The sequence below is a fragment of the Calypte anna genome, chromosome 15 (assembly GCF_003957555.1).
Source record: "Calypte anna isolate BGI_N300 chromosome 15, bCalAnn1_v1.p, whole genome shotgun sequence".
Lineage (NCBI taxonomy): Eukaryota > Metazoa > Chordata > Aves > Apodiformes > Trochilidae > Calypte > Calypte anna.
Genome location: NC_044261.1, coordinates 6,754,330 through 6,782,198, shown reverse-complemented (window position 1 = coordinate 6,782,198; position 27,869 = coordinate 6,754,330). Strand labels below are relative to the sequence as shown.

Genomic DNA, 27,869 nt, shown 5'->3' with positions numbered 1-27,869 from the left:
TAAATGCTGTTGGCTGTCAGTAAGAGATAACATTTAGCACTAATGTAGCAATATGTGTGTTCAAAGCACAGTACAAACATGGACTAATTAATTCTGTTAACATCAGATAGGGATGTTAAATGTACCACTGGTATGATACAGTATTATTCACGCTCTATTCTTGTCTTTCAGACTTCAAACCCTATTGATGTAGCAGGTAGACCAGGCACAGTCCACCATACGCTGCTGCAGAAGACTCCAGGGGTAGGCAACTATATATACCCTTCCTTTCAGCTTATCTGGATTTACAGTAAACACAGTGATTGCTCATTTGAAAAATTAAAAAAAAATTTAAAAGATCAGCTGGTGAGCAAATTGGCCTCTTAGACCCTGAACATGCAGTCAGGACCAAAGTTTCCTCTTCTGGTGAGACAACAGTAGCCTCCTCCAGTCATGAATACAATGGGATGTTTTGGTTTCTTTAAACAAAGTTAGGGGGAAACAGGGCAGGAAACCCCTTCAGAGCCTTTCCCCTAAGCATTGCTTGGAGAATAGTTTTATGCACTCCATTTCAGAACAATTAAAATGTTCAGAAAAGCACTGAACTGTTCAGTTGCTGGCATGGAACTGCTTTGTTTATCATAAAATTCTGCTGAGTTTGGTGCAAGGAATGAAAGAGAAGTTTTAAGCCTCCTTTAAGCCTTCTAGGTTTCCCATGTCACAGGGGACTTCTCTGGAATAGTGCTTTCTAAATGCTTTTACTTGTTCAGAGGAAGGAAGTTACCCACCTTTCAGTATATTGGCAAGGTTTAGAAAGACTGATTGTTTTATTTCTGCTTTTCCATAGGTGTCAGACCCTTACAGGCCTCCAGTAAGAGTAAGTAAGGTTTGTGGGGGATTTTATATACCTATATATATATATACATACATAAATACACACACACAAGTATTGTGCATATGTTTTTGAAATTTAACATGCCCCTTAGAAAATTTCACTTTCATCCTTTATTTAAAGCAAACTGTCATAGTTAGCTCTTGGCTGCTTATGATTAATAACATTTAGGTTGAATCCCAACCTTTTTGCATCCATTTTTGTGCATTAGTAGTTCACAGTATGGAATAATGGTCACAGAAATGAATGAGTGAGCATGGGCAGACATCTACCAATGATCTGATTCGTGGTGGCTTAGGTCAATGTATTTTATTTGTGCTTCTGATGTTCCACAAAAACACCCTACAGTGAGTACCACAGCTGAGCTGAAAACCAGTAACTTGTTCAGCTGTGGCACTGCTCATCCCTGGTGATTGTTTGTCTGAACCCTTTGCCTCTCCAACTCCAAGTACCTATAATAAGTACGCATGACTTAGCCTGCAGTGCAGCAGGGATGAATGAGCAGGGCTCTTCTCAGAAACAGAGCTGTTAACTATTAGTTGCTTTCTCTTAAGCATGGCATACTGTTCTTTGCTGCCATTTATTTCAGTTTTTGAAGGGAGGAGTTTGAGTAGGAAATAACAAGGCAAGGATCTCAGGGCTGTGTGAGATGAGGAAGCTGTCCCACATCCCACATTCTATCTTTTGTTCCTTCTTAATTTAAACATCATCTGCTGCAGTACAGGAAAAAAATGCTGATCACCTATTGTGCTGTTTCAGTAATCAGCCTTTCTCATTGCTTAGCTGCCTGTTTGACAGTAAGGGAAATGAAACTTTCTATCTGATGTAGATTGCCAACGTATAAATTAATCTACATTCTTGTGCTTTGCATTGCAGAAACCGGGGAAGTGGTGTGCGGTTCATGTACAGATTGCCTGGCAGATCTACCATCACCAGCAAAAGATAAAGGTAATTCAGACAGTTTCTGGAACAAAGCCAAGTCTTTTGGCTAATAGATTATATTTTCATGAGAAATGAGCAGGAAGCAGTTACAGTTGGTGATTCTCAAACTTGCCTGTATTGATTAACTAACACTTTGAGTCTCTTAAAATTTATTGTGGCAACCACAAAGTTTATTTGAGGGCAAAAGAAGTGAGTTGAAGGGTAGCAAGATGAGGAAATACTAAGTGCACAACCACAAAGAATAGCAGAGTAATTTTGCCCCTAAGTCCACCTTTTTTACAAAGCATGCATACGTAATGTTATTTCCCTTCTGTACTGGTACTTCCTGTGAATATGGAGTGTTATCCCATCCATAATGAAATTTTTGATACAGTAAAGAACACACTACAGAACAGAGGGCAGGCAAGTGGATTTGTAGTTACTGTGTTAGAGGTTTTTTGCCTTTCTGCATTGCAGTGATGATGAGCAGAGGGAAGGGTCTTAAAACTCAAAAGGTAACAAGGTGTGGGTACACTGGAGTGCTGTTACAGGCTCAAACTCCCTCTGGCAGGAAAAATAGCTGATAATGGGAATTTTGCAGCCTTTTATTTTTTCATAGCTACTCCCCCAGATTTTTGTCTCATTAATGAAGGCTATTCAGTGCTTAAATAGGTGCACTGGAATTATTGCCTCTACAAGTGGTGTAAGTTCTTTTAAGTTTTTTTATAAGCAAATATACAGTCTTTAAGCTCTTGGCTTATATGCAGGTCAAACCATGCACAGTTCTATAGGGGAAGGATAAAAGTGGCCTCTGGAGGCGCTTCAGTTTTCTTTAAAATAGCCTCGTGGTTTTCTTTATCCTTCACCCCTTGTCTGCATACTGAGCTGTACTAGCTGCAGGAAGGCCGTGGTCTCTTTTCCCAGACTGGAGAAGCAAAACAGACAAGTCTGTCACTCAGCTCTCAAGGCTTCTGTCGGCAGCTTTCCGCCTGCGGAGTATTTTTTGTCAGGCTGAGAGCACTGAGTGCTCCTGGGGTGCAGTGTATCATGTTGCATGCTCCACTGTGTGTGCTGAGGGGCTGAGAGCCTGCTCCAGACCTTATCCATGTGGATGAGGCAGGCAGCTGAGGGGCTGTGGAGCAAAATGGCCTTACAGATGCTGTCAGAGCATGACTGCAGTACGTGACTGGAGCTCCTGCTGTCGTTCTTGCTAACTCTCCCTGGCGGGGCTTAAGCAGGAATGGGCATGAGCTCCCTCCCTCTCTTTTTCTCCCATAAAAAAAGGAAGTGTATAATGAGATTGTTTTTATATCAATTGACAGCAAATGCAGCTGGATCCCCACAAGCTAGACATAGGTGGGAAGCTTGACCTGTTCAGCAGACCTCCTGCCCCTGGAGTGTTTCCAGGCTTCCATTATCCACAGGATCTTGCCAGGCCTCTGTTCTCCACCACAGGTAAGGGAAGATGGTGATTTGTTGCAAAATACCCCAGACATTCAGCATATGTAATGTGTGTCTCTACTGCTATGTATGCCTCAAAAATTGAAGCTTCTTAGGGTTCTTAGGGTTTGGTGGCCCTGGGTACTGTGATGACCAGGGCTCTCTGAGCTGCTGAGCTGGGTTCTGCTGCTGCTCTTGGTGCAGGATCCTCTGTACATCACTGAGCTGCAGCTGTTGGCTTTAACATTCATGTCTGTGCAGCTGGTTCTCATGTGCCTGATTAATAGGCTATAGAGTGAGTTTTTAAACTGATTTTGACAAAACACTTGAAAACGTTTCCAATGCACTGGATTGGAAGTGGCCCCAGTCTCTTTCTTGCTTTTATATTTGCCATGTTCTTTTCAGCTCCTTCACTCACCAAGTTTCTATTTGTTTTCTGAAAACGAGGTGTTTTTGTAGAAGGAAAACTTCACTAACTGTACTGAAAATATCACAGAAGTTGTATTTATGAAGTGTGTGGTTTTTAAATATAAAATTTTCCTGTGTATTATGAAGTCCAGCAACTTCTAAGGCTCAACATGAAATACTAAATTAAAAAAAAAAATTAATTGCAATCTACATGGATCAGTTGCTTTCCAGTCTGTTGGAGAATTAGTTACAATTCATGCAATTACCAAAATGCAGTAAGCACTGTGCAGTTCTGATGGCTCTAACCACAGGAGATTGCAGCTGACATTCTGGTTTTGGAGGTCACTCGTACTGTTCTTGTTGATTTCCATCTATGAAATTTTGGTTTTGTTCTCTTCCCATGGCTTCACTTTACCCCTAGACTTCCTATGTTTTAGATGCCAAAGTCTGCCTTCTGTATGTAATTAATTGGCAACTAATGTAATTTTATTTCCTAGCTGTACTCCAGTTTTATAATGCAATATTGTGGTCTTACTCTGAGTGCAGACGTGGTCATATTCACCCTTGGTTCAACTCCCTTGAACTTAATTAAGTTAGAAGCACTACAAATTTTGTCCCAAACATTACAGAAAAGCAACAGATGCGAAGCAAGCAGAAACCTCCATGAGAACAGAGTTCCAAATGCAGGTGCCCAGTAGCCTTGAGGAGCTTCACCAGTGGTTCAGTCTTTCTGCCCTTATCTGTGGATGGGAATCCATAACCATCAAACACATTTCCACCATGTACAATCAGTGCTGACAGTAGCTGTACATTGTAGGGTGCTATCATGTAAAGTTACTTTGGTAGCACAGGGCCAACATACTTATTGCTTCTGCTTGGATGTGTAGGCACAGCTGATTTACAAACCTCTGACTGTTTTCCTATGGCAGCTGTTTCTTTACCAATGTCTTCAGTCTGTCCTATGTCATCAATACAAAAATCTTGTTTCAGCTATGGTTTTGCTACTGAAGGCTATGTCAGGCAGGCAGAAAAGCCCTAACAGGCAGAAAAGCAGAGTCCAGTTGTGGTTTTAGCTTTTTCTCTTAAAGATTCAAGTGTTTCAATCTTTAGTGTTTGAATCTTGAACTCAGCCTTGGCTCTCTGTTCATAAAAAGTAAGAGGGGAAATAGTATGGAATAGATACATTAAAGAAGGCAAATTAATAGCAAACTTTCACTTGAGATAAACAACCTTACAGCAACTTGTCCATGAGTATATTAATCACAGAAGCCATCACACAGTAAATCTAGGTAAAGAGTGCTATCAAAGTGAACAAACATTGCAGCAGTAATATATAGATGAATAAATCTTTTACTCTGCAATATCCGAGCCATTCTTTTCACCTTATCGAACAAGCGTGCAGTTGATGTGAATCATTGGTTCTGCTGCATTGCCTGGTTACTGCAGGAGACATAAGTTATCTTAGGGCCACCTGTCTTCAGGAGGGATGTTCAGCTGCCTGGCAGACACTATATTTAATAACTACCTGACAGCCTGCAATACTGCTCCTGGCTTTCTCCAGAGGATTTTTTATTATCAGCCCATGTAGTTGGGTTTGTAAGCCGTCTCCTTTGAAGAAATTTCCCATCCATTATACACCTTCTGAAATCTTAAAGGATTAGAAAGATGACAGTCTCCATCTATCTTGAAGCATTGGAGCAGTCAGAATGTTTATAGATAACTCCAGGTCTCGTTGCTGTGGTCTCTCTTAAGTTTCCTCAACTCATTTTCTGGCTGCTTACGTCTGTGGAACCCAAGCTGGTGAGGGCCATGTGGCACTGTCTTCCTCTTCAGTTTTATAGTCTGCTCATGTTCTGGACGTGAGTGTGTTTTCCAGTGACTGTCTCCTGTTGGGGTCTCTCACCAAGGAATACCAGATCATGGACTGACCAGCACCTCCATAAAACACTGTTCAGGCTTTGGTTGCGTTGCAGTTTCTCCTGTGTGTGCTAATTTCTTCCCTCTGTTCACCCCCACTTTTGCTGTGACCATCCATAGTGTTATCAGCACTGATGATACATGGTGGAAATGTGCATCTGATGTGCCTTGAGGATGAGGGGCAGGAACTTACCAAAGCAGGTCTGTCACTGGTGGGAATCATTCATATGGGCCACAGGTGAGGCAGAAGTCATGGTGGTGAAGGTGCCAGCAGGGCTGGAGTGCCAAGTGGAGGAGAAGGATCCTCCTTTCTGTAATAGAAAGTTATCACTTGAGAAAGCAGTGACTGGATAAGTGCACTGTTAGTGAGGAGCCCACGTTCATGCCTAGTATGGATGGTGGTGTTTGCTAAAGTCAGCCTGTTACTTTTCCTAGTATTAAGGGAAGTTAACTTTATGCAAGGCAAGAGCACTGAAAGGCTTTATTTAGGTGTTGGTCTATTTTGTGCATGACTTAACACATCCTCAGGAAAGTGCTGCTTCTGTCATTGTGAGGAATTACTAGGTTCTGACAAAATGAGACAGTTAAAGCACAGGTATGGCAGGTCTTGCATTCTGCAAGGGAGACAAAAGTTGTTTTTGCATCCAGGGAGCATCTGAATGTTATGATAGCGACCAGTTATGCTTTGTCTGCAGCAGAGGAAGCTTTGTTAGGGAGGTGGCAGCAGATGAACATTCATGGTCTGAACAGCTGGAGAGGGCTGGTCTTGTCAGTGTAATATTGGAGCCCACAGCAATATTTTGTCGCACACATCTGAAACATAAATATTCAAAAATTGATTTCAAGTGCATCCTGAAAATTGTCTGTATTCATCTTAGGGGGAGAAAGCCAGGCCCATGAGATTGTCCAAAGATACTGTCATTTGCAGGATACATGGGAGTTAATCTGCCTTTGAAAACCATGTATCCCAGTGGCAGGCAACACCAGTGCTTTTCACACTGCAATTGCAAGCTCGTTCAGGTCCACATGCACCTGTCTGCCAAGGAAATGAGTCTCATTTCATGCTCTGAAATGAGAGTAGAATTTTCTGCATGAACCTGGTTCACCTTGAAATACAGGGCACACCAGCTTGTTTCAGCCTGTTCTTGCTCTGTGCCTCAGCCAGTAATCCAGTGTGCTCAGCAGTGGTGTTTGTTTCCCACCAGGCAGCATGGCACTGAGGCAATGAGCAGTGTCTAGGAAAGGGAAAAAATACCACAGGGGGAGCCTGTGGATGCAGAGACAGATGTGAGTGTGTAGATGGAGCTCTCATGGGAGAGGCATGATTGATGTTCTCTGCGTGTCTGTCATTAACTGGTGTTTCATATAGACTCTAATCAGTCACTTCTGAGCACCTTCTGTCTGGGCCCATAACCTGGGCTGATCCTGTTTAATGTAAACACAGAGTGATGGCTGAAATGCCAGACAAAGAGAGTGACTTCCTCATTACCGCAGGTGAGCAAGGTCTCCTCCTGGTGCCCACTGACTCCTTTAAAGGGCACCCAGAAATCTGGCCTGTACCTTTGCATCTGGTTCTTGAACGTGATGGTCAGGACCTCATGCATGCAACTCAACTAAAAAGGGACCTTGTTCTCACAGGTGCGACACATCCAGCCACCACCCCTTTTGGTCCTTCACCTCATCACAGCAGTTTCCTGCCTACTAACCACTTGGCAGGTAAGTGTAAGTAAACCCTGCCTTCACCTTCACATTTAGGACCCATTCCTGCCTCTTCTGTGTGGTCCTGCCCTGAGGCACGGTAGCACCAGGGGAGGGAGAGGCTGAAACTGTCTTGGGAACCACAAGCTAGCTAGGAAGTCCCCCCACCCACACTGGCCTCTGCTGTCCTCCAGAGAAGAGGGGCAGGATTAGCAATCCCTCACCTGCCAGAGAAGAGGGCATCAGAGATCAGGCAAACCTGTCACCACTGGGACACTGCAGGAGCTGAAACATGACCTGTAGAGCCTTTCTGTGCTGCTGAATGGGCCCAAGGAAATGGGGAAATTATGCAAACGTACCTCAAGCAAGCCACGGTTTAAAATGGGCTCCTTGTGTTCTGTTTCCCACCTATGAAAGTTCTTGGCTAGGTTCTTGAGTAAAGTTCAGTGAACCGTTCCTGGCAAATAGCTGTTCTGCACATTTTGCCAGCCTTTCAGTTTCCTAATTGGCAGTAAGTAGAGCCTGATTTTCTCAAATTTCCTCATTTTAGAAGCTCACAAGCAGCTCATTGCCAATTAAAGTTCAAGCTCTGTTGATTAATGTTTTAGTAACACTCATCCAGTCAGCAAATGTGGCATGCCACATGACCTAGTAGACTTTTTTTCCTATTGCAAATACCCAGATTTACATCAAATCCTGAACATTCTGTCAAAATTAACTGTATCTCAACAGTCATTCAACTACTTGATATCAAAGGGGAAGGGCAAGAGTAGCTATTTAAAAATAAGTCAATAAGTAAATAGCTATTTGCTTAAAGATCCAAGCTATTTGTGCTATTTGCCTTGACATTTTAAATATCAGGATAGCCATGAGAAAGTGGAGAGCAACACACCTCCTGTCACACAGCAAGTTAAAGGCTTTAAAGAGACAGTCAAAAAGCCAGTGGGCAGAAGGAGGAGTTGTTTAGAGATGACCAGTAGGAAAGAAAACAAGTAGACCAGTACAACTCAACCCATAGCCAGCTCTGAAATGCAGAAACCTGAGTCAAGCTTTCCAATCAGAGAGGATCATCTGATGATGGTGGGTGCCTTTAATGAAAAAAAAAAAGGCAGAACTTTTTATAAAGACAAGTGCCAGTAGCAAAATACGTAGTTTACTGGGAAGGGCACGGCTTATCTTTTGTCTCAAAGTATACAAACCTCCATCCCTTTGTCATAACAGCTCCTAATACTACTCCCACCATCACTGGGATCAAGGAAGCTGTTATGGGAGAGGATTTTGGCACAAATGGGCCAAAGTTAGTTGGTGTAAGGGTGGATGTTCATAGCACTCAGCTTAGGATTGTCTCTGCACTATTACAAAGAGAGCAGAAAGTTGTAGACAGAAACAAGAGTGAAATGGTGCATCCCCTCAATATGCTGACCAAGGTGGCTCTTCCTTCAAGGCAAATGCAATTCTTCTGCTATTGGTACTGATAAGGAAGGAGAGTCACAGCTCAGCAGCAGCCACCCTAATTTCAGCTATTAGACCTTAATTTCTAGCTCCCCTCTGACTGGCATACAAAGTTTATTTGCAGCACCTGTTTGCAGAGTGAGCACTGAATCCCTTCTCCATTTTAACACGATGGGAATTTTTTGTGCAAAGAACCTTGCAATGAGAAGGATCAGCTTAAAGTCTGGCCTAATCCTACTTGGATTCAGACCGTTAAGAAGGGGAGGGGTGCGTTTCATTCTCCAACATTCTTGGCTAAATGCCTGCTAAATCCCTGTTTGCCTTTCCAGATCCATTTAGCAGGTCAAGCACCTTCAGCGGCCTTGGGAACTTAGGCAGCAATGCCTTTGGAGGATTAGGCAGTCATGCTCTGAGTAAGTACTGGCTGGGTTACTGCAGACAAACATCCCTTCCAGAAAAGCCACATGCTAATATTTACAGCAGCTGGTGGTAGTTTTTAAAGAAGTTTAATTCCTAACCTCCATTCTCCTATCTGAAAACACTGCACCTAAGATTTCCAGGTCTCTGCGGTGGGAGCTTTTCTGCATGTCACAGGCATCAGTAGCTGGGCTCTGTGTCTCCTCACTGCTGAAGGGCTGGTACCTTGTGTGCTCCTAGAGGTGCTGGAGTTGCTCTGGGTCCCTATGGGCATCTAAAGTAACACCCTTCGACAGTGAAGATGTGCAGTGGAACAGCTATTAATAATTCTCCTAATTCAGCGTGTAGCCTCCCTCTGTAACCATTGTCTGAAGTTTAAATTACCTGTATAAAAATCTTTTACCTCAAAAACATGTTACCTGTAGGCAAGACATGCTTGAGAGCCACACAAGAGCATGCTTTGGCATCTCATGGTGCAACAGGAATCAGTTGAAGACTGATGGAGGAAAATCAAGTTCTAAAAGCCTACAGTCAGGCTCTGATTTTAGACACACACATACATACCACCAAATAGTCTGGTTTCTTTAACAAAAAAGTCCCTGAATCCTCAGCTGCAGACAGCTGATTGCTTTAACTACCCACACATTAAAAGTTTCTGCCAGTGAGGGGAGCTGAGGAAGAGTATTGCTTTTGTGCTGGAACCCTTTTGCTGGGGTGGGGGGAGAAGAGGAGCTGGGCATTTTCAGTCATCTCTGAGTTACTCAGATGTATAGTTAAGACTTCCTCTGCCAATAGCCTTAAAAGAGCTGGTGGATCTTGCACTCAGTGTTGAAGGCATCTGTGTCCACCTGCCAGTAGCTCCCCCTCACCATTAATGCTCCACATTAAAAAGTCTTGACAGTTCTGGTTGTGGTTAGCATTGTGCAAAAAAGCATATGTGATTATTTGGTTTGAACTATTTTTAACCCTTATTCTCCCTGCTGTTATTCTAGCCCACAACAACATTTTTACTCACAAAGATGGCCCAAACCTGCAGAATTTTAATAATCCCCACGAGCCATGGAATAGACTCCATCGGACCCCGCCGTCCTTCCCAACACCTCCACAGTGGCCCAAGCCCACGGATTCCGAGCGGAGCTCCTCGGTGACAAACCATGACAGAGACAGAGAGAGGGAGAGAGAGCCTGAGAAGAGGGATCTTTCTCTGAGCAAAGATGACAGAGACAAAGAGAGGTGAGCAGCCTGTGCTTCTGAGCACTTTCCTCTGGGCGTCTTTTTCCTCTCTATTTTTTAATCTTGTCTGATATTAAAACCATCTTTAGAGCAAACCATTGCTTGTCCTTGCAGGAGCTGATAGGTCTCTCCTTCAGATCAGCACGAGTGCTAGAAATGCAAAAAATTCTCTTTGCCTTTTAGGATTTGTCCTTTATGGTAATATGGTAAGTCAGTCCCCACTAGTAGGTTAATAAAAAGCACCAAGCTGAGGAAATGAGCATGCCACTGTTTTCAGGGTATACGTGGCTGTTTTCAATGCATCTGCTTTAGGGATTGCTGTATATTCTGAAATCAGGAAAGTACATTGTGATGGGTCCTTTGGAGACAGTCATAGTTCTCATTAATGTACAGATATGCTGATGAATTCAAATGTTAGCTGGACATTAATGAGATAAAAATGCAAATGCCTGTATCTGGAGCAGTATGTATGAATCCATTAGCAAAACTGATTTTAAAAAATTGCATTGTAGACAATTCCTTATTAACAATGACAGGGCTTGTATCACCTGGGCTATACTTACTTCATTAGTTTTCAGTTATATGATTTTGAAGCTGTAAAGCCCTTCATATTTCAAAGCCCAACTGTCTCCAACAGCCTGCTTCTTTGTAGGCAGTAGCAGCCTGCAAGCCTTAGCTGTGTGAATTTGACTAGGAATAGGGGGTTCATACTTTTCCTGGAGTGCTTTTAATGAGCTCTTCAGGCAGGGCCTGAACAAGACTTTATGGAAGCAATGGGCTGAAAATCATCTTGCTTTAAATGTTGAATTGTCTGTCACCCTTGCACAGATAGTCGTTCAGGTGGAAGCTCCTTTCTTGGCTTTACTGTAATTCATTTGCAAACCAGGGTTACTTTGCTCTCTTGAGTGTTCACACAGGGGTTAACATCTCTATTACATTTCTATTAATTCAGCTTAAGCTGTCTCCAGCACCCCTGTTTGGACATGATTTTCACAAACCACATCCTTGACCAGCAATCAGGACTACCACAGAGGCAAAAATCTGGGTTAGCAAATGTAATCATAAGGGATAAATAATCACAGAACTCACCAGAACACCTCCAGCTTTCAGCACTCAGGTCTTAAGGCTCTTGAAAGCAAACCCAGCATAAAACTTAGGCATCGTTGAGCCTCTCAGCTGCATAATGCAGCTCTCTCAATCACACCATCATACTTTGCATTTAGAGTGTCTCTCATTCAGAGCAAAGTGCTTTTAAAAGGTGAACATTATTTATTCCCCTCTTAAAGAGGTGGGAGTAACTGTGACTAATTGGCTTGCTTAGAGATAGAGGATTGAAACCCCATTCTCCTGCTGCTCTTTCAAAACCATGGACATTGTCATCAAGCCCCTTGTTCCTCATAGCAGGTCCTCTTGAAGCAGAGGTTGATCACTCAGTTTTGTGGCGTGTTGAGGGATTTTTTTTTCCTTAAGCACCTAGCTTACCTGCCAGAACTGCCAACAACAAAAGCTCTCCTCCAGCTTCATAGGAAAATAAGCATCATTTTATGGCATCATTTATGCTTCCAGTCAACAAGGCTGTCTTGTGAAGGACTTGCACTCATTTCTGTAGGTTTTGTATGTCTGGGTCCGTATCTGAGGAAAGGAACTTGAGTTAAGGCTGTTACGGCCAAGAAAATCATTGTTTGGCATCAGGATGTGTATCTAAACACACAATAAGCATTTTTTTTTCATAAAAAAAGGCTTTCTAGAATTTAATTTTCCTACATTTCTCAGTGAAGTGGCCATTTTCATGAGGTGAATATACTGTTCTTTCAAATGCATCCCCAATTTAGTCCCCAAACGTGTGGACACCGAGCATGTTTTTCTGTACAGTATGTAAAGGAAGGCAGTGTGTGTCTCTCAACATAGCATCCCACCTATGGCTGATGCTACCAGAGCTTCTCAAATCCTTTTCTGAGCAATCTCCAATCACATAACCAGACATAACACCGTGCATGTCCAGCATCAAGTCTGTGTTTGTTCACACAAACCAAGGATGCCTGTTCTCTCTTTTTACAGAGACCTCATGGATAAAAACAGACATTCAAACAGATCCTCACCGGCATCAGCTCCAGTGACACATCAGATAAGCAATCTCATCCGCAGCAACAGCCAAACCTCCAGTGATCCCATCAGGCAGGTTAGCCTTGGGGAAAGGGAAAGATCCAAAGAACCTGAGCGAGAGCACCCTGACCGGCCGAGAGAGCCTCCCATAGCAGAACACAAGATTAAAGAGAGCCGTTCCCCAGTGAAGGAAACTCCAAGCCATGATAAGAGACCCTCTGAGGACAACACAAAGCCAGTAATCCAGTCTGTATCCCCATACAGCAAACCTGCACTAAGCGAGAGCCTGAAGCTCACCAATCTAATGAGCAAGGACATGGAGAGAAAGACAGAGCTTCCCAGCGACCTCCAGAAGATTAAGAATGACATCAAAGTCAAAGAAGAGAGGAAGGAAGACAGTGATGTGCTGGTGGTGAGCTCTGAGCCTTCGCAGCACTCGAGATCGGTGGAGCATCCCCCACCACCTACTTTGCATGGATTATCATTGCCTCACTCAATGGCTGCCTCTATGCCCATTTCCATGGGCAGCGTGCACCAGATGAACAACATGAATGTTCTCGACCGCAGCAGAATGATGACCCCGCTCATAGGCATGAATCCTTTGTCAGGAAGAGAGAGGCTGCCACATCCTGGATTTTCTTGGGATCCGATGAGGGACCCGTTGCGAGATGCCTACCGGAGCTTAGACCTGCACCGTCGAATGGACTTCCAGCTCCGGACAGATCCTATCCATCGGTTCCCAACCACCTCTGGATTTTACGACCATGAGCGTTCATACAGAGACAGGGAGCCACACGACTATAACCATGAAAACCTTCTTGAAGCCCGCCGAGAGCAGGAGCGGTTGCGGCAAGTGGAGGAAAGAGAGCGCTTGCACTTACGGGAAGAACTTGAGCGTGCCAGAATGCACCACTTGCACTCATCCCCCATCGAAAGCCACCTGGCACACGTGCCATCCTTTATGCCTCATTTGAGCGGGATGCATTACCCCAGACTGAGTCCATCCACTGCCATGCACAATGGGATTCTAAACAGGAACCCGCCGACCGCAGCGCTGAGCGCCCCGCCACCTCTTGTACCAGCGAGCAGCACCAGACCTGCCTCCCCACGCAGGACTACTCCACTCACAAACTCAGAGTCCAGGGACTATTCCCCCTCTAGGAACCCCAAAGAAGTAGAGGCACGATAGTCCCCAAGATTGAATTTTAAACTCAACCTGTATATAAAAAACAAACAAACAAACAAACAACAACAACAACAACAACAAAAGCAAACAGGAAAAAACAACAACAAAACAAAACCTTTTACAAAATGCACTGCTGTAAACTTTTTTTTTTTTTTAATGTAAAATTTGTAGAAGTTAAGCACATTTCCATAAATAACGGGGTCGGGGATGCAGACTTTCCAACAAGAAGGTTGCTGAGAATGGGAATTTAATATATAGGTATTGATTTTTGGTTTTGTTTTTTGTTTCTGTGCTTAAAAAAAAAAAAAAAAAAAAAAAAGTGAGTTAGAAATATCAAGTTTGTACATTTTTTCCCAAATGTGAGAAACATTTTTAATGAATTTGTATTTTTTTTAATTTTGTGCTCTTTATTCACTTAAAAAAAGAAGAAATTTTGCTTTCATTTTTAGTTAAATTTGCATTTTAAAGGCCTCAGATCCTTAAGAAAAAAATACCCAGGGTTTCTTAAAAGTATTATTTATGGAAATACTGTAGTTTTACAGTCCACTGTGAGGTTCCCATCTGAGGCCAACTGATCACTTACCTTGGTACTTTGGAACCGAAGTTACAGATATATATTAAAATATTAATAATAATAATGTACAAAACTGTTTGTTTTTTGCCTTATTATATTATGCAGAAATTTAAGAGGAATTTTTTTTGACTTCTTGTTTTAAACAAAAAAAAAAAAAACCCACAAAGAAAACAAACTGTAAATATTCTGTTAATATAAATGTACACCAATATTAAATTCTTAACATAGGTAGACTTTATAAAAATGGTTTCTAGAACCACTCTGGTTATTTGTTAACATGGTTACAACTCATACTCTTGTCACAGTCAGAAATTCACACTCAGAAAGCTAAGTACGGCATATATACTTCAACTATGCAAGAACTTGGAGGCAGGTCTTAGTGGATGTTGGGGGGAGGAAGGTTTAAAAAAAAAAAAAAAAACACAACCCAAAAACAACCAACTCGCAACTACGGAGACAGAATGGAAATGGCATGTGAACGGGAAGAAGGATGCTTGTGTTTAACAAAAAAAAAAAAAAATAGAGACTGAGTTTTTTTGTACAAACACAAGGGACAGTTTGTCAAGGAAAGAGAGACACACGCTCCTGGAAGGGAATTTTGGTTTCCTACTTTTCAAGCTGGCAAAAGCAGATGGAACTGGCACAGTACCACGCGGCAGACCCTTTCCTTATTTTTTTTTTCCTTTTTTTTTTCTCTTTTTTTGTGTTGTGGGCAGGATCGCTGGCAAGCAAGGACAATTTTCCGTGGACCCCTTGTGCTAATTGTGCAGTGTTCTTATTGGAATCTGTATACAAGACAAAGTAGAATTTTAGGAGTGCAAAAAAAAAGTCTAATGGTTGATTAAAAAAAAAAAAAAAAAGAAATTCTGATATATTATCTATAGTACATGAAGACCATAAGCAAATGTTTGTTTCAGTGTGGTTCTGCCTTGAACTGCTTTTTGGCATGATTTATTTTTTATTTCCAATTTTACTTTTCATCCATATGTAAATTTTGCCATGTTTTACTTGCTGTACCATCCCCCCTCCCTTATTTTATTTTTCAGTGTCCATGTTTTATATATCCTGGGCTTTTTCTCTCTAGTTAATTCAGCCATCCGCTACTATTTTCTTGGCTCTGTAACTCTTGTTTTCCCCCCCCCTCCCCATCCTCCCCCCTGCACCCCCTGTAATTTTAAACATTCAGTTTCCTTGTAGATCAATGAAGATAAATACAACATTGATTTTGGATGAAAAAAGGTAGTTGAGTGTTTGTGTGTCGTAGCCACTGCTGTTGACCGGGAGGCTAATGGCTCATTGACGGGCTTGGGCGGCATGGAGGAGGCAGCAGCAGCAGCTGGCCAGAGGGTTGGTGCTGGGAGAGGGGTTTTATTTTCTTTCAGAATCATCCACAGCAGAAGGACCTTGGCCCATAAAGTGCTCTGGAGGTGACAGCTGAGGCAATCAGGACCTGGGGAGCAGAGCAGAGCTCCCAGCCTGTATCCCCAGCACTGGGGCTCCACAGGCTCCCTGCACCCGACAGTCTGGGGAGAGAGAAGGGCTGGAAAGGGATCACAGCCACCCTGCAGCAGCTTGTTTGAAAGGATCGTGCTGCCAGCATCACCATGGGAAGGTGATTGCCTCAAGCACTGTTCTTCATGTGGGTTTTCATTTGCTTCCCCAGCTCTTCCCCTAGGCTGAGAGCAGACATCTGCAGGGGGATGGAAAAGAGCCTCAAGCCCCATCACCCTCAGCAACTGAGTTAACAGTGGGTGACTGTGCTCCTAACAGCATGTTGCAGCTTCTGTTTTTAAGTTTGCGTGTGACTAAATTACTGAGCATAAAAAAATAAAATGAAATAAAATAGCAGGGTCCTTAATCTGATGAAAGGAGGCTTAAAACAAAATAGGCATTAAAAATCAGCACCTGCTCTCCCAGCTGAAATTGGAGGAACGTATAACACATGGTGGAAGTGGAAAGTGTGTTGGACTCAGCATAAAGATATTTGTAATGCTGGCTCAGGGGGATTTTAATTCTCTCCCAGAGCCATTGTCCAACATGGCATCTTGCTTGACACCACCTCTAAGACAGGTCTGCATAAATGAACCTTCTTAACCTCTGTTAGAAAGAATCCATAGCTGCATCTTCCTGATGCAGGTAAATGCAAGCAAAAGTGGGGGGGTAGTGTACACCCAAAAAAAAATACAAAGACAGACTGTACCCTTTGGAAACATTTGGTCCATGTACAATACACAAAGTGACCATTAAATCAATGTCATGCTCCCCTGCCATTCCTGAAGGATCGCTTAGTGCAGCCACACTGGTGCCAGAAGAATTCATCATGACTGATGTTGTGGCAGTCTGAATATTAAAAGAAAATCAGCGGTTTGCCATTTACTGTATTAGCAGGCATTGCTCTTGTATTTTAGGAGGATGACCCATCAATAATGCTGCACTACAGTGGGATTCCTGCAGAATTACGCAGTGCCAAGTTATCAGCCTTCTCACAAAATGGCTCATTGTGATTAATGGTATTATTACCTAAACAGAGAAACTAATTAATTCAGCCTTACTCCTTCAAGCCACCCCAGCTGAGCCTTCTTCTGCTAAAAAGAACTGGTACAGAAGGACTTCCTGGGTTTTATGCATTTCTACCACTGCTGAGCTTTCATTTTGTGCAGTTTTTACCATTTCTGCTCTCTGTTCTTCTCTCTCCCTAGACACTTCTCTCAGTCACTGACAAAGGGTGGGATTTAGCAAACAAATGATGGTGGGAGGAAAGGGATGGGATGTGTGAGGTTCATTGCTTGCCTTGGGCAGCCTATTTTTAAAAAGAAGCTCAGGAAAACATGAGGAGAGAGATGAGCTCCTGCACTCATGTTTCCTTTCATCCAAAATGTGATGCCCCACAGCACTGCAGCTCAGTGGAATGAGATCTGGTGAGTACCTGCTTCACTTAATGGGGGGCCAGTCTTGGGCTGGTCAGTAAAATAGACAAACAACCAGGAGATCATGGAGTGAGGGAAAAAGCTGTAATGAATCCACAAAGCTGCAATGAATCCTCAGATTACTTGCCAAAAGTATTTGATGTTTTTTGAAAAAAAATCAAGTACTTGCCTAAAAAGTTAAGTTTTCTTGCCTAGAACAAGCATATGGGAATTGTCCATTCCAATCCTTATAGGTATCATAAATATTAAGAATTAATTAGTTACTGGTGACCCCAAGTCAGTGAAGTGGTGATGCAGAGGAACCCAAGGACTCCACAGCAGCCTGAACTCCACTGTCCGAACTGCAATGCCACCAGGGCCCAGGTCCAGGGTCCAGAGAAGGAAAAACACAATAAGCCAACAAGACAGAAATGCAATATCCTGAGCTTAGGCAAGAGCAAGACACCCCAGCTTTGCTTTGGGCAGGTAGCAAGGCCCAGAACATAAGAACTAAATCAGTGTGCACAGCTCGGGCCCAAACAGAGAAGGCCTCCGTGGTGGGGAAAACAGGATTTGTGTTTTCTTTGTCTTGTACCACGCAAAAAAAAAAAAAAGGTAAGCTTTTCTTTAACTCCTACAGGAAATTCTTTTTTTTTTTTTTTTTTTTTTTTTTTTTGCCAGAGTCTTAGTAAAACATTTAGTCGTGTTGCAGTTTTGGGGGGGATTTTGGTAGCAGTCTTCTGAGATACCAAAATGGCGCCGTCTGTGTCCTAAGCCCAGGCCCCTCACGCCAGGGTCTTTCGCTGCAGCCCCTCACAGAGCTTCCCCCAGGTCTCTTTGTGACACTTTGCATGAGCAGTTTGGGGAGAGTCTGAACAAGGAGATAAAATAGATACAGGGAGCTGGCAGCCCAGGCCTTGGCTGACAAACGTGGCACTTGGAGTTGTGGGCTCAGCCTTAAAATGAGTGTCCAAGAGAGCTCCCTCATGTTCCCCCATGTCTGGCACAGTGGGGTCCCTCCCACATGAGGCCACAGTTCTCTCCCACTGTGACAAAAAATTGTCATTTTGTCAGGAAAACACCTGTCCCAGTAGTGCCCCATATTACCTGAAAGCAAATAAAAAGTAGGGGCAGGCTGCCATGGGCTGGAATTACAATCTGCAGATTCTAAACATAATGGGGGAGAAGCAAAACCAAACGGTGTTGTGAAGTTTATCTTGGAGAATATTTTTTCAGGCCTCTGAGGGATGTGTGTGTGAAGGAGAAGGATCCTCTCCCCTCACCCCTGCTGCCTGGCACAGCCTCCCTGCCCAGCCTGGGACCTCCTTGCAGGTGTCAGAGCAGCAATTTCTTTGTTCTTTGTCGTCTCACAAAAACCTTCTGCTCCATTAAGCTTCCCTAATTGCTGTATTTATCATCAGCCATTTTCTGCTTGTTCTCTTCCTCATTCAGTGAGGAAGTGTCAAAATAGAGACATTCCTGGCCTTCCCTCCTGCTGATGAAGCTGTTGGGCAGGCAGCCCCTGCTCCAGGCTTCTCCCTCACGACCAGCTCCCAGCTCGATGGTGACCTGTGTGTCACACAGACCCCAGCACCCAGGCTGCCAGACCCTTTGCACAAACCTTGGTAAAGAGCTGAAAGGAGAAAAACAGAGGCCTTATTATTTTGCCTCAAAAACTCAACCTGCTTCACCCTCCTCCAGCTCCTGACAGGAATTCACACAGCCAACTGCAAACAGTGGGGTGAAGCCCTCCCTCTCCTTCTCCTAAAAGCAGTTTAAGGAGCAGAGGGTTCCTTAGACACCCAAAGGACCCAGCTCACACACTGCCTGTCCTAGCAAGGAGCAGGAGAAGCCCTGCAAGACAGCAGCTGCAGCTCAGCAGGGCAGGCAGGTTGCTGTTCTGGTTTTTCAGAAGAGCTGTCACAATATCAGAAGTCATAATAAGCTCTTCTGCTGCCCTTGCTCACCATTTTGTCAAAACACTTTCTTTAATAGATATTATTATTTCAGGAGAACCTGGTTGAACACTGAGGGAAGTGACCAGCTTTTCATAAATTCTCAACTCCCTGCCACAGCCTCTCCTCCTCCCCAGCATCTCCAGCTGATGGGGACCCAGTGCCCAGGGAGGGTCCCAGTGGTGGGATTGTAAATTGTAAAACTGGAAAAGCCTGCAAATCCAAATTCAAAATGCTGGCTAGTGAAAAATACAACAGCAGGGAACTATTTTGTGGAAGCTTTTAGGTTTCATTATCCCAAAATCTTTCTTTTCTTTTTGAGTGCTATAAAATAGCACTCAAAAGAAAAATTGGCTCCAAACACCCTGAGAAGAGAGTGTTTTTTGAGAGAAAGGCAGCTTGTTCAAATAAGAAAGGAATGAATAATTTTAACTTGAAGAGGGAATGAGCCCAGCTGAGCACCACATTGGAGCCTTGCTCTAGGTGAGACCAAGCCTCGGGGGGTTGGGATCTCTTCCACATTGGCTTAATGGTACCAGGAGAGTGGAGATGCTGGAAATTCCTTGTTTCTAATTGTACTAAAGGCAAAGATCTTCTCTCACACGTCCCTCTATGGCTTGCAAAGGCCTTTCATCCAGGTCAATGGCTCTTAAACAGAAATGCAGGAACAACATTCACCTGTAAAATCCTTCCTGAAGACTTGCTAAATTGCTGTCACAGACACAGAGCCCTTGCAATGCTCTGGAGAGAAGATGAAAGGATTTAGGACTGTCTCCTTAATGGATTGTTGAATGAAAAAGATGGAAGAAGCTGACTTAGGTTCCCTTCTTAGGTTCCCTTCTGGAATCTGTATTATTCTCTGCATTTAACCAACATGAGCTGCAAGCTGAAAACCTCCTGCCTTTTCTTAGGGATGGTTTGAGCCACTTGTGTGTAGATGCCCACAAAAGCCATTAGGATGCCCACAGCCATACCTTGTCTATCAGTCAGCACAGAAAGAGCAGAAAGAGAGGAAATAAGTGAGCACATTTCCTGCTACAGTTCAGTAACAACTGGCAAGACACACCACCACCAAGGCCACGGTGAAGATCAGCTGCCTTTCTACCTGCCTGATAATGTTGATGGGTGTTTGGTCACAGGAACAGAGGGCTTCTACACTTGCTGCAGAATGAACAAAGGAAAGGGAGGAATTTTATTTTTGGGTTTGTTGTTTTCTTCTTAAAGTAAGATAGCTCTGCTTTTTTTATTTGTTAATGGACGGCTAAGAATCTGCAGTGTGTAAAAATTACCTGGCAAGGAGTTTTTCATCTGATTGCTCATATGCACAAAATCTGTATGGACAGGGGAGCTGATAGTGCCACAAAATGTATTGCTATGGCTTCTATTTTTAAGAAAGCACTCCTTAAATCTCAGCACATATGACTGGTAGCCCTGAAAAACCATGCACTGCTAACCATGTGTCTGCAGCTGAGAAAGCAGATATTGAAACCTACCCAGCTAGTCAAGGAATTAATTCAGATGGTGGGGATGGCTTTGGAGGTCACACACAGCCAGGTTAAGCCTTTCCAAGGTCTCAGCATTTTCCACTGTGTCCTATGGAGTTTCACTGATCAAACTCTGCAGAATTCAAAGATTAAGATACCCAGCTACTTTCTGATCAATCAAGAAGTCAGGGCACTGGGCTGCCAGTGGCACATGCCCAGCGCATGGCAGAGCACCAGGAGGAACCAGACCTTTTTCCACCTTGGTCTGTAAAATCCACTCTGTCCTATTTGCTCCATGAGTGACAGATCCTGTGGCAAAGTCACTGTATGGTTTTTCTGCACCCTGCCTCCAGTGTGTTCACTGGATGACTTCACACAGCCAGAAATGGCCAAAAATGTGCCTCTGTGAACTAATGAATTGGTTTAATTGTCTGCCAAACCTGAGAGCAGCCAAAAGTAACAAATTAAAGTTTACAATCCTGCGGTCTCATTTACAAGGGGATAATACAGCAACTGTTTATTTTGTGAGATGTTGGAGTGAGTCGGGAGAAAATTACAGCCCCTATATGATATTAATAATAATCAGCATCATAAAAATACTTTTAATAGGAAACACCAATGGTTGTTCTGCTCCATTAACTTGTGCTATTGTTTCAGCCTGTCTGGCTGCCGACTCAGCAGGGCAGGGGGTGTTGATTCCCCAGAGGCAAAACTGGCATTACAGCCACAACAGCTCATGGCAACTTCACCGTGTGGCACGAGAGTTTGATAATCACCATGGCTACAGCCTGGCAGCATCACTGGGAGGGTCTGCAGGGCCAGGGGATGCTCCATGGGCCCTGGAAAGAGCTGCCATGGAGGCAGGAGGTGGATGAGCTGCCCAGAACTGGGCCCCTACTGGACCCTGGCACCTCCTCCCCTCCAGCCATGGGCTGCAGAGAGACAGGGGCTTGCAAGTGGTCTTTGGGATGGAGGAGAGTCCTAAATATGGGAAAACTCCAGTAATTGACTCCTTTTTTCTGCAAAAGAGATGGGGCCCGTAGGAATCTCAGCAGCTGAGTGAGCGTCTGTTTCGCCAAGGGCAGCGGAATGGGAATGCAAGAGGGGGGAAAATAAATAAATCCATCCATACATCCCCATGAAATTAATCCCTCCCCATTCAGCCATTTCCCTTTATTTCTTCCTTTTAGAAGGAAGGTTATCGGGTCTAACATCACATCCAAACATTTCAGCACCAGCATTATATGAGATGCTCCAAGGTCAGCGCCTGCAGCTGTAAACTCATTAGTCTTGTCTTTTGTGAAAGAAGAAAGCCTCTTCATTCTTCTCTCACCCCCTTCCCCCCTAATTAAAATTAAAGTATTTCCTGGCCAAAAGTCATTTCTGCATTCATTCATCTCAATTCTTTTCTGTTTGGATAAACCACCCTCTGGTACTCCGAGGGTGTTATGTATACAAACTATAAACTCTCAATGGTCCTGCAGTGTGTTATGACTGGCCTAAAGAGCTGAAGCAGGCTCAGAAAAAAGTGGTTCTTGGCAATGCTGTGTATGGAGTTCAGGCTCATCAGTCATATGCAATTAGAGATTAAAAGCGCTTGATGGACTATAGGGGAGCCCAGCACAGAGGGAGATTAGGAATGTAGGAGAGAAAAGGCAAACAAAAGCTTTTATCTCCAGGCAGCAGTTGCTACTACAAAAGCAGTGACCAGAGGACAGTCCTCCTTTTTCCAGAGTCATCCGCAGCCTTTCCGGGCTGGAGGGCCCAGCTCTGCTGATCCCTGTGCCCCATCTCCATCCTGGCGACCACCCACATCTCCAGCAGGCAAGTCCCTGGTGGCCACCAGGGCTGGTGGCTGGTGTCCAGGGAGAACACAGAAAGCTCAGGAGAGGTTTTTGGGAGCCCATTGCCTGCTTCCCATGGTCAGGGTGCCCAGCAACACCCCCCAGCTGCTGGCAAGGACCAATCTGCCCCAAACAGAGGCACATGGGAAGCATCAGGAGCCTGAAGGGTTATAGGGGAGGGTACTACCTCTTCCTTGAGTAATGGAGCATTTCTCAGGTGGTGTCCTGCTGCTTTGGAGGGGAGGTTGGCAAGTAAATGCTTTTGAAAGGTTTGTGGCCACTTATTCCCTGGATTTTGCTGTGTGTGTGGGCTTGCTATGTGCTGAAGGAGGCTGCTGGGGAAGTTCCCTGCTGACCACATCCCTACCCAGGACAGGCAGGAGCAGGATGCAAGAAGAGGTGAGATAAGCAGTTGTAATTGGCAGGGACTGTCCTTTTCTCCTCCTTTTGTACCTTCTATAGTTCTAGGCATGTTTAAAACATTGGCCTAATGTGGGCTACAGTGGGGGACAGAAATGTTGGGGATTTTTAAACTATTTTGCCAGTAATTAAATGGTTGGGTGTGAGGTCTGAGGAAAGTTAACATTTTTAGGCTATCTGGGGAAACTATCTGGCCCAGCCAGAAAGTTCAGCTGACCTAATGTTGAACACACTTCGGATGGGCCTGCAAGAGAATGCACTGTTCCTTGCAGAGAAAAGAAGTTGTTTTGAGCTAAGAAGATGCTTGACCTTTGCTGTAAGGGAAAAGCATGTATGAGCTGGGCAGGGCAGTCTTGACCCCAAGGTGGAATGCAGACAATTCACCAAGGATTAAGTGCCCTCTGTGCTATCACAGTGCTGAAGGATTTTCTGTTTATCATCAGGACTGGGAGCATTTGCAGGGGTTCAGTGTCCCAGAGCCATATGAGGGGAAGGGCTCCATCAGCTCAGCTGCCAGGGTGGCCTTGTAGGTCTCCTATGGAGACAGGGGCAGAGTTTAGCCTGCAAATTCACATAAGACTTTAGTCTTCCTTCTTTGCCTCTTCAAACACCTCTGTGCAGGAGGAAAGAGTCACAGAGCTCTTCTGTGCACAGTGGCACAGCAGTCCAATAAACTGTCTCCAATAGCATCAGGAGACACGGGTGAAATTCAGCATTTTGTGACCTTTTTGGTGAGGCTTTCTCAGAGTGTCAACTTGAAAGATCAGGAGGCTTCCATCCCTTCTCCCTACAGCACATTTGTCCTTCCATCCACTTGCTTTTTCTACCCACAGCTATCAAGAGAGCCAGGGAGGCACTTGGCCTGCCCAGCCTGAAGGAAGAAACTCTTTATGCAGTTTCATTATAGAAGTCTCAATCAGCCATTAAAGGTTCATTTAAATGGGTTTTCTTGAGCATTAATAGGTAGTGCATTCATAGCCAACTTTCCTCAGGTTTTGCAGTAAGTAACATAAGTGGGTTTCTTCAAGTATATGTGATTGCTCATAGCTGCTCAAGTTGATTTGAATCACTTGCTACCAGGCTCACCAATTTAGCCTGATAAATTGTGGATTATTAAATGGGGGAAGGGAACAGAACAAAGCTGTGTTCTCCCAGAGAAGAAAATGCAGGGTTTCTCATCAGTGAAGAATGATTCCTCTCATCAGGGCAATCTGAGGAAGTCTAAAATGAACCATTTGCACCTGAGAGCAAAAGCCTTCAGCCTTCTACACTGCTGATCAAGCCTTGTGCTCTGAGATTCTGTCCAGAGCCAGCCGTGGGGACAGGAGAAATCCAGCCAGCACTGCTACATGTGCAGCTAGGAGTGTGCTTATGTCAGTGCTCCTTGGTCACTCTCATCAGACATCAGCCCTACCCTCTGTCCAGCTGCTGCTGGCTCTGCCTGTGTGTGAAAGAGGGCTGCAGCCCCTTGCCCTGAGTGTCTGTACTTGCTAACATAACAAACATAGTTGGAAGGGGTTTTTTTCTCTTTGATGTGCTGACTGGAAAGCATCTGACAAGCAGGCAATACCCATCTGACCCTTTGGGAAGCTGGTGTCACTCCCACCCACACAAGCTGTGGGTCAGTCCATAGGCTCACTGGTGACCACACATGAGGTCATGGAGCTGGTGCTGGGAAAGGAGCTGCTCTCTATTACTGCAGTAATAAGATTGATTAGTGCTTTGGATTGATACTCTGAAATACATTTTGGGTGGCTTCAATCCAGGCACCCCAGCTGCAGCAATGGGTGTGCAAATAACCCACTCTATGTTTGGCTGACACTGAGGTGTAATTAGTGGGTTTAATTTACTGCCTAAGTACAGGGCTTGCTGGATCCCAACACTCCTTCAAGACTGGCATCCTGCTTAAGTGTCCCAGCATGCAGGGGGCTGGATAACCAGGTACCCCACTGTGTCTCCATGTAAGCCCCTCAGTTATTAATGCTCTGCTGTGTGACAGCCTGAGCCCAGGTCTCAGGGGGCTGTGGGTGCTGTGTGTGTCTCGTGCTCAGCCTCGTGCCCTGATGGATGGACTCGTGTTAATGAGCTCCGAAGGGAACCACATGGAGCCCTCCTTGCTGCAGGCATGAGCCTCCAAGGGAAGGAGTTAAAAGGGGGCAAAAAAAAAAGAGCAAGAGAGAGAAGGGATAGACTCCAGATAGCTCCTTTGGGGATGTGAAGGTTGTGCTTGATTAAAAGCAGTGCTTTATGAAAATGTTATTTGCTGTGCTTGGAAGATGACATTCAGTGCAATAAGAGTGTACAGCAAACTTAATATGTTCCCTGTGGAAAGGGCTGGTGTGCGTGCCTGCAAATGTGTCCTGCCCTTCTATCTTTGATCCCTTGTCTTGAGGAGCTGGGTTTTTCCTCCTGGTGCTGGGAGGACCCACTGTCTCCTAAATATGTAGACATCCTTCCTCTGTGGCAATGCACGAGCAATGATGCAGAAAGGGTCTTTGATCAGAAGATTTGCAAGAGCAAAGAACTGTGACTGCCTCTCTGGGACACCAGGATGACTGGGATCAAAATCCCAACCCTCAAATCCTGTCCTGAACTCTATGTTTGTTTTGGATGCTGTCTGCTTGGCTACACCAGCCTGGCTGGAATGAGCCTTTCAGAAGGTGATGCACAGATCTATTTCCAAGTAGTTTGCACTAGACTTTGTCTGGACATGTTTGGTTTTTAATGCTTTCCCAGAACACTTGTAAATTTTTATTTCTGCTGAGAGCAGGAGAAACAAGCTGCTGTGCACAGAATAAAGTTGATTGTCCACAAAGTTTAATGCTGTTTTCTTGCTCTGTTATTTGGCCGTTCTGTGTTTGTGCAAAACACTGTTTTAAAGCTCACTCGGAGCTCCTGGGCTGTGCAAGGAAGAGAAGGGGGAAAAGCTATTTCTCTGCTCTGCCAAAACATACAAAAGTTTTATGTACCATGATGGAAAGTTAAGGTGAAAAGGGCTGGATCTGAGACAAGAAACATTTCTTTAATTTTCTCTACTTTTTTAAACAGGATTTGCTGTTGCTTTGAAAGCCTCCTGCTATTTTACAGGCAATAAAAAAGAGAGACTGAAAACATTTATTTCCTGAGACTTGCTCATTTCTTGAGCTCTGTTACACTGAGCATGCCTAGCAAAGGGAAGAGACACATGAACCCAGTGGACCCTTCAGCCAGCTGGGGAGACCAAAATTTGCCTGCCTGGCCCCAATAACTGAAAGCTTCATTCTGCTTTGCAGACCTCCTCCTGTGACCTGTCCTGCATGTCCTGGGGTCTACCAAGGATGGGACCTCCCCTCCTGAAGCTGCATGAGCAGCTCCTGTGTTATGAGGTGGCCATGGAGCTGAGCAGGCTGACACCTCCTTGTCTACATAGATGACTACTCTTGGCTCCCAGGTAAGCTAAAGGATTTCACACAGTCAGGTGCTGGCTGGCTGCAACCACGTCCTGCTTGGCCAATAATGTCATCTGGTGCCCTTGCTGGGTGGCAGAGATTACAGGTACATGCAGCAACACATCCTCAGGTCTGGCCCATCTGCCTGGTCCAGCAGCACAGTCGGGGTCAGGAGGGATGGAGACCTTGTGCTTGGCTTTTCCCAGTGGGTTTCAGCTGGTGACAAATTCAAATCATGGATGTGGAGGCCAAACCTGCAGCTGCACGTTAGGGTTCACAGACAGGTTCAGAAGTGCTGTACATGTGCTGTAAAGGAGAGGATGTGTGAAAACAAAAATATTTTCACATGATTCTCGTACAGTTTAGCCTTCCTTTGACCTGCAGCTTTACTTCTACTTACTGCCATTGTTTTTGGCTGAAAATTACAAAGCTAAAAGAGCATCTGTTCTAAATAATGCTGGTCAGGCTTCTGGATAATGGCTCAGCAGCTTCCTGCCAGGAGCAGTTGCTGTGGTTTCCTGTTTACTCTGAAGATGCATTTGATGTCTTGGGGCAGACAAGGGAGAATCATGAGGAAGATAGAAATATTTCCTTGTAGAAAGCCTAGGTACCAAAGGCCCAAACATCTTCACTTGAGTATGTTGAAAAACTGCATTGAGTTGAGGTGAAAGTCTTCAAAGGGACAGAACAGAGTACAGCCTTTGAAAAGCATGGAACAAAGATGACTTTTTAAAAAATTGACTATCAAATACTGCATGACTATAAAATTGTGGTGTATCTGACCCTGCTCATGCTAAGGTTCTTGGCTTCAGTGACACAAGATTAAATCCCAAACTCAAGTTTTGCTTTTAAGTATAAAGGGGCAATGGCAGGAGCTGCACTTTTGACCCAGACCAGTGTTTCACTTCTGAATTTGTGACTTGAACTCTCCAGCAGCAGCACCTGGAGACTGGAGCCTGCAAGCCCAGAGTGTCTATTGCCAGGGTCTTGTGTCTTGTTGGTCTGCATTGCTGCCAGGTGGAAATGCACAGCATTTCATGGTTCCAGGGATATTGTAGAAGACCTGGTTGTGTCCTGATTTAGTTGCCTCCTGGTTTCTCTGGTATCTGGGATGACAGCTGCTTGAGAATAGGTCTGCAGGTTTCTGAGAATTATTTCTCTCTTCTTTCGGCCTGTTTATTCACTGTCTCTCAGTACTTTTCTATTATCTGCTCAGGTGGTTAAACTGGAAATTAGATGGAGTAAAAAGTTATTACATGGAAAAAAAAATTCTAATTTTTTTAGCTGAATTCCCTTGGCTAAACAGTGTGGGCTTTTTATTTGTTATAGCAGATCCCCAGGCTCCTGTTTAATGTTGCAAAATGTTAATGGTTTCAGTTTCCTCCATTCCCCCAACTAACATCACTGTCTGTCCTTCCTGAGTGGGATGATTTTTTTTAAAGTTTCTGCTTCCCCATGGTAATAATATTGGTGCAGCTCCATCAGTGCTAGCACCTATGGGCCCTCTGTGCACACTTGTGGGAGACAGGATCATTAATTTATACCTTTGTGTAAAGAATAAATATTGTCTTGCGACCCTGTTGCTAGTCCTGGAGATAGAGAGCTGAGTGAG

General features: G+C 44.3%; 1 protein-coding gene across 17 annotated transcripts in view; it reads left to right on the top strand.

The window, feature by feature from the left end:
• Positions 1-15,458, top strand: part of FBRSL1 (fibrosin like 1) — a 515,430-nt gene extending 499,972 nt beyond the window's left edge. For 13 of the 17 annotated variants that reach the window (XM_030460353.1, XM_030460351.1, XM_030460348.1 and 10 more), the window contains 8 exons: positions 172-243; positions 827-865; positions 1,748-1,819; positions 3,115-3,247; positions 7,196-7,273; positions 9,037-9,120; positions 10,117-10,357; positions 12,416-15,458. In XM_030460353.1, the coding sequence (XP_030316213.1) occupies positions 172-243; positions 827-865; positions 1,748-1,819; positions 3,115-3,247; positions 7,196-7,273; positions 9,037-9,120; positions 10,117-10,357; positions 12,416-13,649 (1,953 nt within the window). In that variant the 3' untranslated portion in view covers positions 13,650-15,458. The remainder of the gene's footprint in view (positions 1-171; positions 244-826; positions 866-1,747; positions 1,820-3,114; positions 3,248-7,195; positions 7,274-9,036; positions 9,121-10,116; positions 10,358-12,415) is intronic. The other 4 variants (XM_030460354.1, XM_030460350.1, XM_030460340.1 and 1 more) reach the window with 2 other exon arrangements.
• The last annotated feature ends 12,411 nt before the right edge of the window (positions 15,459-27,869 follow it).